This window comes from Oreochromis niloticus, linkage group LG9 (assembly GCF_001858045.2).
Source record: "Oreochromis niloticus isolate F11D_XX linkage group LG9, O_niloticus_UMD_NMBU, whole genome shotgun sequence".
NCBI lineage: Eukaryota > Metazoa > Chordata > Actinopteri > Cichliformes > Cichlidae > Oreochromis > Oreochromis niloticus.
Genome location: NC_031974.2, coordinates 4220947 through 4238446, shown reverse-complemented (window position 1 = coordinate 4238446; position 17500 = coordinate 4220947). Strand labels below are relative to the sequence as shown.

General features: G+C 39.2%; 2 protein-coding genes across 2 annotated transcripts in view; both read right to left on the bottom strand.

Moving 5' to 3' along the window:
* LOC100709743 (GTPase IMAP family member 7) overlaps positions 1–17446 on the bottom strand; it is a 292536-nt gene extending 275090 nt beyond the window's left edge. Inside the window, exon 1 of the mRNA XM_019352986.2 lies at positions 17394–17446. Coding sequence (XP_019208531.1) covers positions 17394–17412 — 19 coding nt within the window. The 5' untranslated portion in view covers positions 17413–17446. The remainder of the gene's footprint in view (positions 1–17393) is intronic.
* LOC112841629 (GTPase IMAP family member 7-like) lies at positions 16035–17498 on the bottom strand. The gene is made up of 2 exons (XM_005463786.4): positions 17394–17498; positions 16035–17260 (listed from the first exon to the last, which is right to left on the bottom strand). Exons 1-2 carry the CDS (start codon positions 17410–17412, stop codon positions 16563–16565), a joined length of 717 nt encoding a protein of 238 aa, XP_005463843.3. The 5' UTR covers positions 17413–17498; the 3' UTR covers positions 16035–16562.
* Positions 17499–17500: the final 2 nt, after the last annotated feature.

The following is a 17500-nucleotide window of genomic DNA, read 5'->3' as shown; positions in this document are numbered from 1 at the left end:
CTAACTGGACAGACTGCATTCATTTTTTTCCCCTCTTCAAATATTTTTATTGTGAAGCACAAGTGACAATTACAAATTGCCCCAGAGGCTGACATTGCTTCATTTTTATATTTTTATCACCAAGAAAGGGGAAAAACAAACAAACAAACAAAAAACAAAACAACAACAAAAAAAAAAATCAAAACACAAAACTAAGACAGTGGAAAATACCAGAAAGGGCAGCATAAAAAAAAAACACCCCTCGCACCCCACACCATTCCTTTATCCCAGAGAGCTATCAGCTTGTTGTAACCTATGGTAAAGTCCACATAGTACCTCTCATTTCTTCATAATTTCCAGATACTCGTGCGCTCCCCCGGGTGAGGAAAATAAAGTAGTCGTGGTAAGCCAATCACATGACCACTTTAAGATGACAAAGCAACAAGGTGATATATACCAGTTTTTAAATTGTGTTGATAGGCCACGTAAAACCAGAGTCATGATAAACAATATATATGCAGCGTTTTTCCTGAATAGTTTCGTCATGTTTAACGTCTAAGGACAGCGCTAGCAAGCACTCTCTGCTTATGACCAAAAAGTAAAAAAAACAAAACAAAACAACAGCCCTTTCGTGTTGCTGGGAAAATGCACCATGTCGACCAATCAAAAATAATATGGCAACATGACATTTGATTGTTTAGGTAGAGGGTGAAGTTTTAGGAGTGAGAGAGAGAGAGAGAGAGAGAGAGAGTTTTGAGTCGTGAGAGATTTGTGACGTTTAGCGTGTTTGGAGTGTGTAGTTAATGTGTTGTCTTGTGTAGTTAGTGTGTAGTGTTGTGGATAGTTTTGTGTTGTGTGTCAGAACAATGAGGCGACTGCTGTCTCCAGGTAGAAACAGGAGTGATACACCTGCTGCTGTCAGACCTGCAGGTATCAGGCTGTGATGTTCTCCTTTATAGTGGACAGAAATTTTTGGAGTGGCACAAATAATTTGTGTGACATCTTATTGAATGCAGAACAGCTGATTGTTCTTAAATAGTTTGAAATGGTTATTTTACAAAAGGGTAAAAGGTAAATGGTTGCAAATAACTTTGTTGTTTGCAAAACTTGTGCATATGATTTTAAAATTGATAATTTATTTTTGCATTTAAAGTTATGAAATATGATTCATTAAACATGTTTGTGGTTGTTACAGTAAAAAATATAACTTTTTCTACTCTGATCTTATGTTTTTTGTCTGATTTTAGATCAATTGTGTTAATACAGTATGTCAAAATGAAAACATGACTGTAAATTCAGATACATGAGGTTGTGCTGAAAAGGATGATACCAAACAAAGCAAAGTAAATAGTTTTTAAAGGTAATATGTGGAGGGAAAATCAAAAGTAGTTAAAAATGGCCAATTATACCCTCTGGACCCCAGAGGGTTAAACGTCGAATCTTGTAACTCAGTTACTTTTTTGAAGAAGTAACTACTAACTATAATTAATTACTTTTTCAAAGTAAATTGCCCAACACTGATTATGAAGAATAAGTATCGGGCTCGTTTACAAGTGGAAGCTGATCTCAGAGAGTGTTTACTTCCATCCCTTGAAGAATAGAGAAACTGTGTTTTGACACACAGGCTCATTCTTCTTATTAATTTAGGGACTTATTATTGTTGGTGATGCCTGGATGGACTTTGTGTCATGGTCCAAGTGAATTGCTGTGTTTTCCATTAGCTCTGGTTTTTGACCTCTGGGTGGAGCCTCATCAGCCCGCCCAATCTCCACACCAGATGGCAATCTAATTGGCTTTATTTAAGACCAGCGCCCTCAACGAATCTTCGCCAGAACGTTTGCTGAACATAGTTAGTGCTAGCCACCAAGTTATGTTGAATCAAGTTCCTTATTCTTATTGGTGCAAGTGCCGGTCTCTCACCTCCTTCACGGCTACAATCCACGCCACCACAGGTCCCTTGCTCTGCCTCCCTGCCATCAACTCTGTTTTTGAACTCACTGCAACTCTGGACTCCCTGGATGATTCCCAAACAGACACTCACTGGTAACCCATCGCCTGCTCCCCTCACTCACCATCTCCTACCTGCTTCACTCATTTACTTGTCTTTCCACCTGAAACGCTCCTGACACCTGTTCCCTCTCCCACAGTAACTCTGACCACCGTACCTTGAACCTCGGCCCCTACCCCGAAAAACCCATGATAGAACCGCTGCTGATTCTCAGTTGCCGCCATAGTTCTGGTTAAAGCTCAGAGTATCAAGTTTTGGGTGTTGTCATTAAATATTCACATTTGGGAAATACACTCAGCTTCCATCTGTGTCTGAACACTGGGTCCAACCTTTCATTCTGGCTACACAGCCGTGACACTTTGTGTAGTAAAGCCTAAAGCAAATATTTATGATGAGGCAAACTTGTTTTTCAATTTTCTGCCAAGGTTGAATAAGGGAAATATATTCATTGTGTTAAAATTGAACCAATTAAATAGTACTTAATCTGCTTTTCATGCAAAATGGGTTCACTAGAGTTGTTCCAGCATTTTCACTGTTAATTCTTTGGAAACCTTTAGATTCTTCATTCGAAAAACAAAAACGCCATTAGTAAAAATACATCTTGAAAAAATTTGCCCTGATTTTAAAAGTGATCAAATTGTAAATGTTTGGGAACCCTTGGTTTACATAGTCCAACTTGAAAAGCTGTTTGCCAGTAGACTTCTGTACAACTGGAAAACCTTAGTGTGTATCACCATCTGTTGGCCTTCAGATAGAATGCAGGCATGAAAGCAAACAAACAGTTTCAGCACAATCAAGAGGACGAGGTACTACAGGAAAAGGGAAGGTGACTGTTGGCAAAACAGCTGGTTAAATATATTACATTCAGACTTTCTGAAAGATGCTAATCTGAAACTGCTGCTGAGCCTGCATCTGCTCAACTTTTAATGGAACACACATTATCAGAGATGTCCCCTCTCCTTCATCATCAGTGCTTTTGCTGATGTACTAAAGGGGTTACTAAGAACTTATTTTCACATTCCATTGGTACAAAAGCTTTCCTGTTTAGAATATATTAATTATTGTTTACCACAATAGTTTAATCTCTCCCAAGAATGATGCGAAAAATTTAAATACACTGAAACAGCAACTCAGTGAACCTATACTGCTGCAGTCTTGTTCCCTTTTTGCGTCCTTCCTCCACCTCTTTTTACATGGCATCTGTGTAGTGTGTGGCTCTATTTACTGCCACCACTCTGTGTCGCTTCATGTACATACTGCTCTATGGTTCAAAGATCACCACCACAAGAGAAGAGCACAATCATGTACTTGTTTGCCTCGGGGCCAAACAGCTCCTGCAGGGCTTCCACTGAGTTTTTCTCTTCTCTTGTGATTTGGATGACCAACAGGAACACATGACAGGAGACTTCAACATATTTCACAATTTATCTTTTGATGAACTCATCTGATTTTGAAGTGTCCAGGATCCCTGTTAACTACTGTTACCACACTTAACTACAATTAACTACTGTTACCTCACAGTGTCACACTTTTTTGACAGACCTCAGTCACTGATCCAGATAAAGGGCAAGATATGAAACCCTCACATCCTAGGATGGTGTTTCTGGCAGCATTCTTACCAACACCAGTTTTTCCAGTCATCACAATCCTCAGAATCATCTATTCAACATGTTGCATATTAATAGCTCCAAAGACAAAACATGACTTTTATGCCAACATAATAATAATAATGCCACAATAATAGCAGTAATACTTAATATACTCTGACTTTTAAAAGCCTTAAACAATTAAAAACGAGGTTGGACTTTGTCTACTTCTGATGGGGTTGCCTCATAATATCCACTGCACTAATACATGTTCTGTTTGGGCCCAATTTGCTGAAGAAGCAGAAGTGTTTCAATGACAATGTGTGATTAAAAATATCAGAAACCAACGACATAGCAGGTACACCAAACAGCTTAGATTTATGGCATTCAACATTAATTTGTTCATTTTTTGTATAAATTTGTTAATTTGTTACATTTTACAGATGCTCACAAAGTGAGTTGGAGGCCTTAAATATCATTTTATATTCTAACCCATTTGCACTGTTACAGAAAACATCTGCTTTATTGCTCTTCTGTGACACCTGAGGTTATATTGCCTGTTATTCTAACAGCCTGATCACCGTGTCAATCAGCTTTTCCACTTCCTGTGAACTCGACCTGCTGTTCTCAAAGAGAACACACCTGTTTCCACACTTTTCAACTATTTCCCTCAGACCAGGTTGGCAGGAATGCAGGAAATCCTTCAAGCTCATTTTTGCCTGCTGCAGGTCGTCTCCCCGTGTGAACAGAACAACTGTTTTTTCTTTAACTTCTCTCCCAAAAGCTTTTTCTAACTTTTCCATAATGTGTCTCTCACAATCTGTAAATCTGCTCACATGCATCACGAGTACATACACACATGGTTCTGACCCACAGAGCTGTTTACACTTTTTTACATGTTTGTCCCAAACTGTTGGCTCAGTGTCATCATCAAAGATGTCTGGGCTATCAATCACACGCACATGTAAGTCATTCATCTCAGTTTCTGCCACCTGGAATTCTGTGGTGACCGGCTTTGAACTGGGTTTAGACATGAAGCTCTTCTTTCCGAGGATGGTGTTTCCACTTTATTTGAACAAATATTTGCAAGATAATCCAATAACATTCTTTATTTATACTAGGAATAAGAGTACCTTGTGGACACAAATAAACTATTACAATATAAACTTACTGTGACACATGCTTCTGTGTGGTGCAGGCAAAGGCTGTGTGGATCTGTGCAGACTGTGTTGCTCTATCTTTGCATTTTGGGAACCTGTTACACAACTACTGGAGGTGTGTCAGCTGTTGTACTATAAATCTTTGTGTTAAACAGAACTTTTAACATTTATCTCTCAGCAGTGTCAACAGTCATGATGATGATAAAGTTTTATTTTGGAGATACAAAACAAACAAACCAGCTTATGCATATGAACATATAAAGAGATACCAGCATATAAATGTACACACACACACACACACACACACACACACACACATATATATATATATATATATGTGTGTGTGTGTGTATATACACCCCACTTCCCCTCAGCAATTGTACATATTTGTCCCACAAAAAAGTAAAAAGAGAAAAAAAAAGAAAAAGTCAATGTATAAAGACAGATTTAGCAAAAGATATAATTCATATAGAGTCACAGTCTCTAAGGGGATTTGGGGTTGATAACATGGATACTCACATTTTGGGGGGTTTTATTTGGCCAGATTTCTAGAAATGAGAGCGACTCCACCCAAAGTGGGATGGATCCTGTCGTTTCTAATAAGACATGGATGATTGGACTAGAGTAATGATGTCAATTTTGAGTTACAAAGCATGAGAAAGGTTTTAGAACAGACTAGCAGCTCGACATTCAAGAAAGCAGGCAGATGAGTGATAACAGATCTTACTTATCGAACAATGTGTGCCAGTTATTTGTAGTACAGCAGCCACCATGGCTAGGATTATGTTGTTGAATTTGGAGGAATAACAAAAGAGAATTCAGTTTACTGCAATATGCAATCTACTGACATCAAGTGGTGAGTGGTGATTTTACATTATGCACCACATCTCACATTTTGTTCATGAACTCTTTAGTTTGCCCGGCCCAGGATTTGACTTGTCTGCTAATACAGTCAATGACACCTTTTTCTAAAAGGATTAAAAATGAGATTCTTCATGAATTTTTCTAACAGCACAACAGCTGCTCCAACTACTTTTTGCACTGCTGGCAAGATTTCTCTAAACAATTTAAAAGACAAACTGAAAAAAATGGAAATATATGAAAATGATATATGCAAAGTTGTGTTTACACCAGCTTCATGCACCCAATATGAGCACACAAAAGAGTTAGTTTTGATGAATCGGCATCCTGACATGTGTTTGCTGGTGGTAGAACGTGGCTTTTTATCATGTGTCGAAGCAGACAGAACATCTGAGAAAGAAAATCCACAAAATAGTTTACAGTTTTGCTTCCACTGCACTATAAACGCACAGACCCGTTCAGATCCTGCACCGTGCAGCAAGTTTTCAGTGAACTCGACAGACTGGCTGAAAGCAAAAATCTGATGCTAACCAAAACAAAGTAAGGATGAAAAATAACATAATGCTTTATAGTATTTTTCTTAATTGTATTTGTGGGGTAAGGTTTGATATGCTACTAAAACAAAGGTATGGCTTTGTTTCAACATTAGGTGCACAGATAATCCTCTTCCACTTTTGCCAATACCACTTAATTAAATGACAATGTCAGGTAAACCACAATCTATACAGTGTGTCATGATCAAATTTATCTTCATTTTTCAAAATTGTGTTGATGATTCTGAACTTGCAGGCATTTAATTGTTGTTATACATCATCAGCGCATCAGCAGTGTAGTAAACCTTGTATTTCCGGGAATGTCTGGGACAGGAAAAGCAAGTTGACCATCATCAGAAAGAAAATCTTCTTCTCTAGATCCGACTCAAAGTCAGTTACCACAGATTGCCACATGGCAGAAACAGAGATAAATGGCATACATGTACGTGTGATTGATTCTCAATCTCTGATGATCAAATTGGACCATATCATCAGTTCTTGTTTCAAGAACAAGAACTGTCAGAAGACAAGAAAAAACAAATCTATGCATCTTTCAAGGGCCTAAATAAACTAAACAGTATCTTTTTTCTATGAAAGGAATCAGTTACGGAATATAATAACATCAGAATAAAACACTTAATCTGGGGCAATTATGAGAGCATGGCCTCTCCTGAGAAGAAACTGTTGACTTGAAGAATAAAAAAAACTTCACAGGGTCGGAACGCCTGAAATGTAACGATACAGAAGTCTAGATGCCATTTTATTGTGTTTTACTAATTTCTTGATTCCTGGACGACACTGTGGGGTTACAAATTCCAAAAATAAACAGCAATTCATTAAATACTCAATTATAACTCATCAGAATGTCCCACAGTTGCAATCTTGGTAAGTCTGTTAACTCACAGGGTTGGAATTTTTGCCAGCTTTTCTTCCTGCCTCCATATAGACTAGACTTTAATACAGTAGCTTTTTTCCAATCTTACTGACCAGAATGTTTAAACCACAAACACATTTCAGTATCACATTTAAAACTTAGGTACTGTACAGTGCTGCCCTTTCACACTGTTGATTATTATTTATTTATTTTATTTACTTGCAGCAGATGTGTTACTTGCATTCTATATTATGTCCGTTACATTTTTTCTTTCCCCCGGTAGAAAAAGTCACTCAGCTGCTGTTACAATAATCAGTGTGACTACGACTGTCTGGCTTCCTGGGAGCTGGAGAGCTGTGGTTGCTGTTTTGGAGTGTCTGCATGTCTGCCTCTTGGTGGCAGTGGAGGATTAGGATGGGTGCTTCCTAACTGTCTTTGGATGTGGGGCCTGGGTTGCTTGTGTTGGTGGAAGTGGTGGAGGTGGGTGAAGAGGTGGTGTCCTCCTACACCCCTGTTTCACACGGCGATACATTTGTATTTGTGCTCCATCCTTTTATTATATTTTCTCCCCCTTCTCTTTTTTTCTATTACATATAATGTAATGACTGAAATGACACAAATAAAAATAAATAAATAAACAGACAAATGAAACAAATAAACAAAAGCAACCTATAGTGGATTCATAGAGCTCATCTTGAAAAAGCAGAATGAGTTTGGCACAACAGTGCTTTCACATCATAATTCTGCAAAAGCTGCCAAACAGGAAAGTTGGAAGTCATTTGATAAGAAAAATATTAGTGAGTTAAATCTGTGTCTTATTAGGTGGAGGAGCACAATGAGTTTGTAGCACCAATACCTTAGTTTGAGTTGTATTTCTGTCCACACAAGGGTGGGTAAAACACATGAACACACAACAAGGCTTTAACAAACCTGAAGAGAAAATTGTCTTAGAAACACAGAAAAGTGAAACAAAAGACAACATGAGCATCAACTGAGATCAAACAATTAAAGTTCTGTTGAATCAAATATTCCCACAAACTTTGTGCTTTTCTCCATCATAACATTTGATTAATAAAAGTGTCTCTTTACGACAGACCTTCCTGAATATTTGCAGTTCATTGTGAGCTTATTAACACAAGAGTGAATGAAAACATTTTGGGTGGATACCCACAGGTGTTACAGGTATTTTCACATTACTGTCTCACCTTATGTTATAATTGTTTCAGTCTCATAGCAGCATGTTTCTTTTGTCTAAGAAGCCGTAGACTCTCACGATATTTTGTTATCTGGTGGTAGGAGAGCAGGGTTGGGTCAAATGTTAAAATATCAGAGCAGTTCTGAATAATCTGAGATGGCTGTTTAGTAACAGGCTCATCAGGTCCAATAAAAACACATAAATTCTTCTCTAATGAAAAGTGAAAGTTGTTGTCCTAGATTACTTCCTGCACAGTGATCTAACTGGATTAGCAGGTTTTCTGAATCTCTACAACATTAACTCCCATTATGTGAACCAAATGCTGAGTAAATTAGTGTATAAAACAATATTTCACATGAAATATACAATGCAGATAAAATATTTACTACATCTTTTGAACTATTAAACTTTCTTCTTTGAATGTAGAAGAAGAACGTGGGCAGTCTTGGCAGTGTCTCTGTAATCCTTTCATTTCTATCATTACTTCAATGCATCACTTTGAAAAGAGCAAAGGGCTAGAGCGGTATTGTATTTATATTGTATTTTATTTGTGCTTGAAAATTTTATTATATTTTCTCTCTCTTTTTTTAACCTTGCCTGTCAGCTTAACATACAATAATATACCTTATTACATATAATGTAATAACTGAAATGACACTATTTATTAAAACTGATTAAATAAACAGATAAATGAAACACATAAACAAGAGCAACCTATAGTGGATTTAGAAAGCAGAATGTGTTTGTTGAAACAGTGCTTTCACATCATAATTGTGGAAAAGCTGCCAAACAGGAAAAGATTTTTTTTTATTTTTAAAGTTGGAAGTCATTTAACAACAACCATATTAGTCAGTTAAATCTGTGTCTTATTAGATGGAGGAGCACAACTAGTTAGTTGCACCAATTCCTTACTTTGAGTAACAATGACGAACAAACATAACAAACCTGAAAAGAAATAACACAACAAAGGACAATGTGAACATCAACTGAACAGAACTTTGTGCTTTTCTCCATCAAAGCATTTTATTAACAAAAGTGTTTCTTTACAGACTGTCCTGAATATTTGTGGTTCATTGTTAGCTTATCAACACAAAAGTGAAAGAAAACATTTTGGGTGTAACCCACAGGTGTTACAGGTATTTTCACAAGACTGTCAAACCTTTTGTTAGCTTTTCCAGGGGGACATTTCTAATTTTAGTTTGTATAGCATTTTTTTAAGACAGGAAGCTATTACAAAGTGCTTTACATGGGAATAAAAAAAACCCATTATACACTTGAGCATTGCCCAAATGCCGATCTAAACAGATGTGTTTTAAGCTGTTTTTCTTAAAAAAGCCACAGAGTTGATGGTGCGTAGTGGGGGGGATAAACTGTTCCACAATGTTGAAGCTAGGGTTTGAAACGCGCGATCCCCCTTTGTTATCAAACAGGTTTGTGGAATAGTCAGAAGACCACGAAGGATCTAAGGATCCGGGTGCAGAGTAAGGTGTAAGAAGTTCAATGATATAAAGGGGGGGCGTGTATTGTCTTTGTTTATCTGCTTATGTTTAGTTTCACTTTTAGGTTTGCATATCTGCTCATGTCTAGTTTCTTGATGAGTCATTAAAGGGCTCGCCTTCGGTTAAACCTCCTGCTGCCTCTGTGTCTGCAGTTGTGGGTCCTCCTTCACCATACCCTGGCAGATGTAATCTATAATGAATGCTCTGTAGTGTTGTCATTTTCAGTTATTGAAATGTTTGAAATGTTTTTTCCTGAAAAGAGAAAACTACAGGCCAACTTCATGACAAAGGTATTAAAACAAATCTTTCTCGATAGTCTTTAACATTACATGAAAAGTACTGACAAAAATAAAAAACAAAGATATCTGCACATATATTCTGAGGGGTCTTGTTCACGAGTGATGGGAGAAGGGAGCGGGAGATCGGCAGACGGATTGGTGCAGCAGCTGCAGTGATGCAGATGCTGTACCGGTCTGTTGTGGTGAAGAGAGAGCTGAGTGTAAAAGTGAAGCTCTCAATTTACCAGTCAATCTACGCCCGTACCCTCACCTATGGTCACGAGCTGTTGGTAGTGACCAAAAGAACGAGATCGCGAATACAAACAGCGGAACTGGGCTTCCTCTGAAGGGTGGCTGGCCTCTCCCTTAGAGTTAGGGTGAGAAGTTCGGCCATTCGGGAGGTGCTCAGAGTAGAGCCGCTGCTTCTCCACATCGAAAGGAGCCAGCTGAGGTGGTTCGGGCATCTGACAAGGATGCCCCCTGGGTGCCTCCTGGGCGAGGTTTTTCTGGGCATGTCCCACCGGGAGGAGGCCCCGGGGCAGACCCAGGACACACTGGAGAGAATATATCTCTCGGCTGGCCTGGGAACACCTTGGTGTTCTCCTGGATAAGCTGGAGGAGGTGGCTGGGGAGAGGGAGGTCTGGGAAGAAAATGATGGATTGATGGATGGATGGATCAACTTAAAGTGACACAAGATATGGTCCCGTTCAAAAGTTTAAGACCATTTAAAAACTGGGGGAAACTCATATTTTGCACAGTTTTGCAAGGTTTCAAGTAGAGCAACAAGAAGAAATGTGAGTGAGACAAAACATTTGAGCGTGCAATTTATTGAAAACAATGCTTAAACTGAAACAGGCTGTTTTATATCTGAACAAGTTTAGGACCAAATGCCTTTAAAAAGCCAAATCTGTACAAAAATGTGGATTCATTGACATTTTCTGTGAGGTAGCAAAGTCCTTTCATTGAATCAGAGATTCTCCTCACAGGAGTGGGTGAAACATGTTTAAAGTAAAAGAAAAACCCCACAAACCTGAACTGAAACAGCAGCAGTAACACTGAATTCTGGAACAAAGACCAACATGAACATCAGCTGAAATCAAACAATTAGTTTTGCTGATTAAAACATTCACACAGAACTTTGTGCTTTTCTCCATCACAACATTTGACTGACAAAAATATTTCTTCATAACAAACCTTCCTCGGTACATGTGGTTCATTGTTAGCTCATTAACACGAGTGAATGAAAACATTTTGGGTGTAACCCACAGGTGTTACAGGTATTTTCACATCACTGTCCAACTTTCTGTTGTATTTGTTTGAGTCTCATGCAGGCATGTTTGTTTCGATCTAAGACACGTGAAGACTCACGAGATAATTTTATGATGTGGTGATAGGAGAGCAGGGCTGGGTCAAATGTTTTAATATCAGAGCACTTTTGACTATGCCATTTAGTAACAGGGTTTTTATATTCAACAGAAACAAAGAAATTATTTTCTGATGAAAAGTCAATGCTCTTTTCCCTGTTTATTTTCTGCATAGTGATCTAACCATAGTAGAGGTTTTCTGAAGCTCTACAACATTAACTCCCATCATCTGAGCCAAATGTGTTACAGTCTGCTGTGTGGTTGGCAGGATAAAGGACCCAAGTGCAAGACTCAAAAACCGAGGAGTGAACAAAAGGAAGCAGCTTTATTGCGCTTTAGCGAAAATCATACTAGAAACAAAATCCAAAGCAGAAAACTAAAACCTAGGCTGGACACTAGAATCTAAGAATACATGAACTAGGAAAACAAACCAGAACTTGGAACTAGAATTTCCTCAGGAACACAGAAGGAAAACAAACAAGGGTGCAAGAGCATGACGCAACACTGACAAAGCAAGAAACACAGGGCTTAAATACAGTGAGGGATTACGAGGGAGGAGAGCACAGCTGGGTGTAATCAAACATAACAAGACAAGGGAAAGCAAAACTAGATTCTCTGCACACAGGACTGGGACTATCAAAATAAAACAGGAAGCACATGACAGGCTCAGAGACAAACTAGACACAGAACAGAGGGAGCTCCAAATACAAAGACAGAAACCAAAACACTTGTAGTCAGACCATTACGATAAAACAATACAGGTACAAAACTCAAAAGACTGGGTCATCAACCCAGGAACGTCACAAAATGTTGAGTAAACTACATCATGAAACAATAATTCCTATGTAATACACAATGCATACAGAACCATTTACATGATATGTCCTATTTAACTTGTAGTAGGAGAAAATGAACAGTCTCAGCAGCTTTTCAAGGGTCTTTTGTCTTTACTCATACTTGAATGCATCACTTTAAAAATAGAAAAGTAGAGAAGAGAGGACTAGAGGTAGAGTATGCAAATTGGATTTTAGTTCGCAGATTTGTGGTTGTGCACAACACAACCACAAATCTGACCACAGACTTTGTTTGTTTAACTTCATTGGGAAATTTAATTTGTGCTTTGTCTCCCCCTTGCCTTCCACATTGTCCCACAGGATTCTCATAAACAGCTGCATTTAAGCTTATATTGTTTCGATTCAATCCATTTTTATTTATACAGTGCCAAACCACACAAAGGTTGCCTCAATGCCTTTTGGGAACAAAAAACCCTTTTAACAGGATGACACCTCCAGCTGAACGAGCCTCAGTGAGAGGCAGTCATCTGCCACGACTGGATGGGGTGAATGTAGAAAGGGTATTAACACACAGTCAGTGAAAAAGGTGACTGAAAAAGATTGTGGGAGTTCCTCAGCAGATTACACCTATTGCAGAATAACTAGGAGAGGATTCAGGGTCATCTGATCCAGCCACAACTATATGCTTTAGCAAAAAGGAAAGTTTTAAGCCTAATCTTAAAGCAGAGATAGTGTCTGTCTACTGAATCCAAACTGGAAGCTGGTTCCATAGAAGAGGGGCCTGAAAACTGAAGGCTCTGCCTCTTATTGTCTGTGAAGGTTCTCAGTCATCCAGGTCATCGTAGTCTAAGGAGCTTGAAAAGAAAAGTGTCTGGAATTCTTTAAGTTGCTTGAAGATATTTCACCTCTCACCCGAGATGCTTCTTCAGGTCTGTGGTCAAATGGTGGAGAGTCCCAGAGGGACATGGACCTCCTATTGATCCTCTACCTAATCACATGAGCCAAGGTATGAAAACGACCAGCCAAGGTTTCGGGTGAACCCATTGTGAGACCTAGCCCCACCCTATCATGTGATTTCCTGAGGTCAGATGGCCCAGGATGTGAGTGGGTGTTAAGGCATCTGGGAAGGGATCTCAAAACTGGTGTGAGTGACCTCTGGCCTTTAGATGCAGGTGGACAGCCGGGTCTTGTCCCATCGAGGTGGCTCTTCTATGTTGTGCCATGCGTTTATGAAGTGCCTGTTTGGTCTCTCCAATGTAAAGGCCTGAACATTCCTCGCTACACTGTACAGCATACACTACGTTGTTCAGTTTGTGTTTAGGAGTTTTGTCTTTGGGATGAACCCACTGGGATATCATACTTGGAGAAGCTTCTCCTGAGTTTTTCTGATAAACCGGCTACATAGGGGATGACAATATTGTTGCGTTTGTCTTTCTGATCCTCCCTAGTTGTTGACTGATCTTCTTTTCTGTGACTCTTGATGAAAAGCCCAGTTAGAATAACCACATGTGTGTGTTCCCTCTTTTCCCCTTTAGGCTTAGAGGGAACATTTAAGCACAGTGAGATATAGAATGTGCTAAAGCGTGGCGTCGGTGGCGCGGTGATGAGGTCGTGGGTCTAGAAGGGGGGAAAGGGCTGAACAGGAGCACCTGGAGCATGGCAGACACGTCTGAGGGGTGAACTGAGAAAAGAGGAAAACAGTGTTAGGATGGTGGAGCGGACAGGGGTGCTTGGAGATGGTGAGTGTAACTGGTATTTTGATTACTTAGCTGGAGTAGAGTTTGGCTTTGAGGGACAAGCGGTGAGTATCCAGGTAAGTTAATGGTATGAGCTGGCTGACCTGAGTTCCACTGTGTCCGAGAGAGTGAGAGATGGCTGGAGGGCAGGCAGGTAAGGATCCGAGAGGTTTCCAGATTGGAGAGATTGTCCGAGAGAAGCTGGAGCTGAAGGTAAGTGACATGGAGAGTCCAGGTGAGTTGAGGTAGTTGAAAAACCGGCAGTGAAGGAGAGTCAATGTGGGGCTTAAATCCTCAACCTGATTACCCAGAATCAGCTACAGGTGTGTTGGACTGCAGGAGAGACAATGGCCCCAGTGTTGGACCGAGGGCACAGCCAACTCGGCTTCTTTGGCTGGAAACAACAGGGGTTGGTAGCCTAGAGAAACTTCAAATGGAGATAAACCAGTTGAAGCAGAGACATAGTAACTGTGTGAATGTTCAACCCATGGTAGGTGTGTAGACCAGGAAGCTGGATTATGATTAATGGCACAACGAAGGGTTGTTTCTAATTCTTGATTGAGTCTTTCTGTTTGACCATTTGTTTGAGGGTCATTACAGGACTAAGATTTACCTGATAGGAGGACAAATGTGCAGCCTACCTGTGGCTGTTGTGTAGCCTGATCAAAACCACCTAATTTAACCTGAAGATTTATCAGCACACAACACTGCTCGCAGGAGACAAAGGAGGCATGAATGGCAGGTGCCACCCTGTAATTAACTAAGCTAGCCATATAACAAACAGAGAGAGAGCAGAAAAGAGTGAGGGCAAGAGAGAAAGCAAGAGAGAAAGGGCAGTGGCGAGCGAGTAGCCCATCCGGCTACAGTAGCTAGGCTCAGAAGCAGAACTTTTCAAAAAGTTCAACAGGTTTATTTATATTCATTAAAACCAAACACAAGACTCAGAGGAATGTACACCTAACAGGAGGGGGCCGGAGGAAGGGAAGAAAGGGGCGGTCCACACATCAAAATCACTTGGGAAACATTTGGATACTCTCTCACAGCACGCCTAGGATGGAACACCGGGGAAAACGGTAAGTAGCCAGAAACATGAGGAGAATGAAATACCCAAGGGGCCGGGGCTTTACTAACGAGGCAGGTCAACAATCCAGCAAGGAATGGCCGACAGTGACTGCCAAGAAGTGGTAGCGATCATTCATTAGTAACAGGTGGGTGATGATCCTTAGGTGTGCTGGGCAGGGAGCTGGAATGAGTCTGGGCCATGATGTAGACACCAAAACAAACAAAGAATGACAGAGAGAGAAAGAGAGAGTACACAAAGGACTTAGGGATCATTACACTTTGTACCCCGTGTAGATTAGAGATAATCCTAAATAAATTTTAAGTTGTGCATCCAACTCTTAAAGAAATAAAAGGAATGTCTTCCCAGAGTGATGATTCTTAGAGGGAACACGTGCGCTCTCATGACAGAAAGTTGGATAGGGATGTTGAAATACCTGTAATACCTTGGGTGGGTTTCTACAGAGAATGTTTTCACCTCATTATCGTGATAACCAGAAATATTAAAGATGATTAAAGGTTAAATATATTAAAGCTATTGCGTTTCAGCTGATGTTTTGCATTTTCTTCAAAACATGGTTCAGTAGTTAAGTGTTTGTCTGCTATCTTTACTACAGAAATGTTTAAATATTATTTACATGTTCTTTTAATATGTCTTTAAATATGTTTTTCCAGTCCTGTGAGGACAGACTTTGAAATCCAAAGAAATAGTAATGAAGGAAATCAATGAAATAGCCAAAATAACTTAAAGAAAGTTCAGTAAATCTTTGAGAAACTATCAGTAGAAGACTAAAAGAAAAAAGTAATATGAATAATATTAAGCCATTACGATTAATATTAAAAGAAGCTTCATCCTAATGATTGGGAAGCAGTATATTAGAGTGATTTTTATGTACATAGATGTACACCTAGAAACCTGTTGTTACATGTCATCTAATATTCTCTCATTCAAACAGGCAAAAATAATAATGAATGAAGCAGTTGAATATTTGGTTCTGACACTGTCATCTTAGGATCACAAATAACGGATGAAAGTGGTGTGATTACTAATTTTTTACCTAAAGCTTTACAAGAATAATTGTCAAACAATAATGAGCCTAAAGGGAATTTTTTGTTATGTTTTTAATACAAACAGCCAGAGCAGAATAGACCCAAAATAAAGACTTCTCATTAGAAACTGAAGTCCCCATTCTTTAAATCAGAAAACAATTCACAGTTTACATTTGCATAAAATATTTAATTGACTAAATTTATCTTCTGTCTCCCAAATTTACAACTAAATTTAAACACTGTAAACTTCAGCTCAGACATAATCACCATGATATGATGCTCACATACAAATTAGAATAGATACAACAGAGACAATCAATACTTATAATAGCACCGCTTATATTATGATTATTATATAACAATGATGATTATATGATTATTATTTAACTTTCACATACTTTCTTCTTCAAATTTAAAAGACAAATTCACTTAATCAATAATACTTTATTTTATTATTTTTTTCATGGGAAATCAACATAAACTATCTACACTGTGTCTGCCATCATGAACAGATTGTATATTTCATGTAGGTAAAACAACAGCTATCCTATTTAGAATAGAATAATTACAGTTTACCACAACAGTTTAATCTTTCCCAAGAATGATGCGAAAAAGTTTGATACGTTTACACAACGACTCAGTGAACCTATACTGCTGCAGTGTTACTCCCTTTTTGCGCGCTTCCTCCACCTCTTTAAACATGGCGTCTGTGTAGTGCGTGCCCTTATTTGCTGACACCATTTTGTCGATCTTCTTGATGAGCTCCACCACCTGCTTTCTGTCTCTGCTGGTGTTGTCAAAGACGTGGTACCTGTTTCCACAGCTTTGGATGATGCGTTTAAGCCCTGGCTCAGCGTCACGTACATACTGCTCTATGGTTACGCTTCCAAGATCACCACCACGGGTGAAGAGCACAATCATGTACTTGTTTGCCTCGGGGCCAAACAGCTCCTGCAGGGCTTCCACTGAGTTTTTCTCTTCTCTTGTGAATCGGCCGATTTGGATGACCAACAGGAACACATGAGGACCGGGACAGGAGACTTCAACACATTTCACAATTTCACTTTTGATGAACTCATCTGATTTTGAGGTGTCCAGGATCCCTGGTGTGTCTACAACACTAACTACTCTCTTTCCCCACTGTACCCAAGCTTTTTGACAGAACTCAGTCACTGATGCAGATAAAGGACAAGATCTGAAACGCTCATATCCCAGGATGGTGTTCCCAACAGCACTTTTGCCCACACCAGTTTTTCCAATCATCACAATCCTCAAATCAGGACCTGAAACACAATTCAGTCATTTGATTTAACCCATATACACAAGAGTTTTACAAGAACCAAAGTGAAACTGAGAAGTTTTGACATTTTTCAAAAGAAAGTAATTAAACACACAATGATTAATAATAAGTCTTACCTGCTGGAACTAAAGCCATGTTTTCTCTTCACTGTTGTCACTGCACAGGTGAGAGATGAATGTTAAAACTGCTACGCAACAAGTTGCTTTTTATAACTAAGCAGATG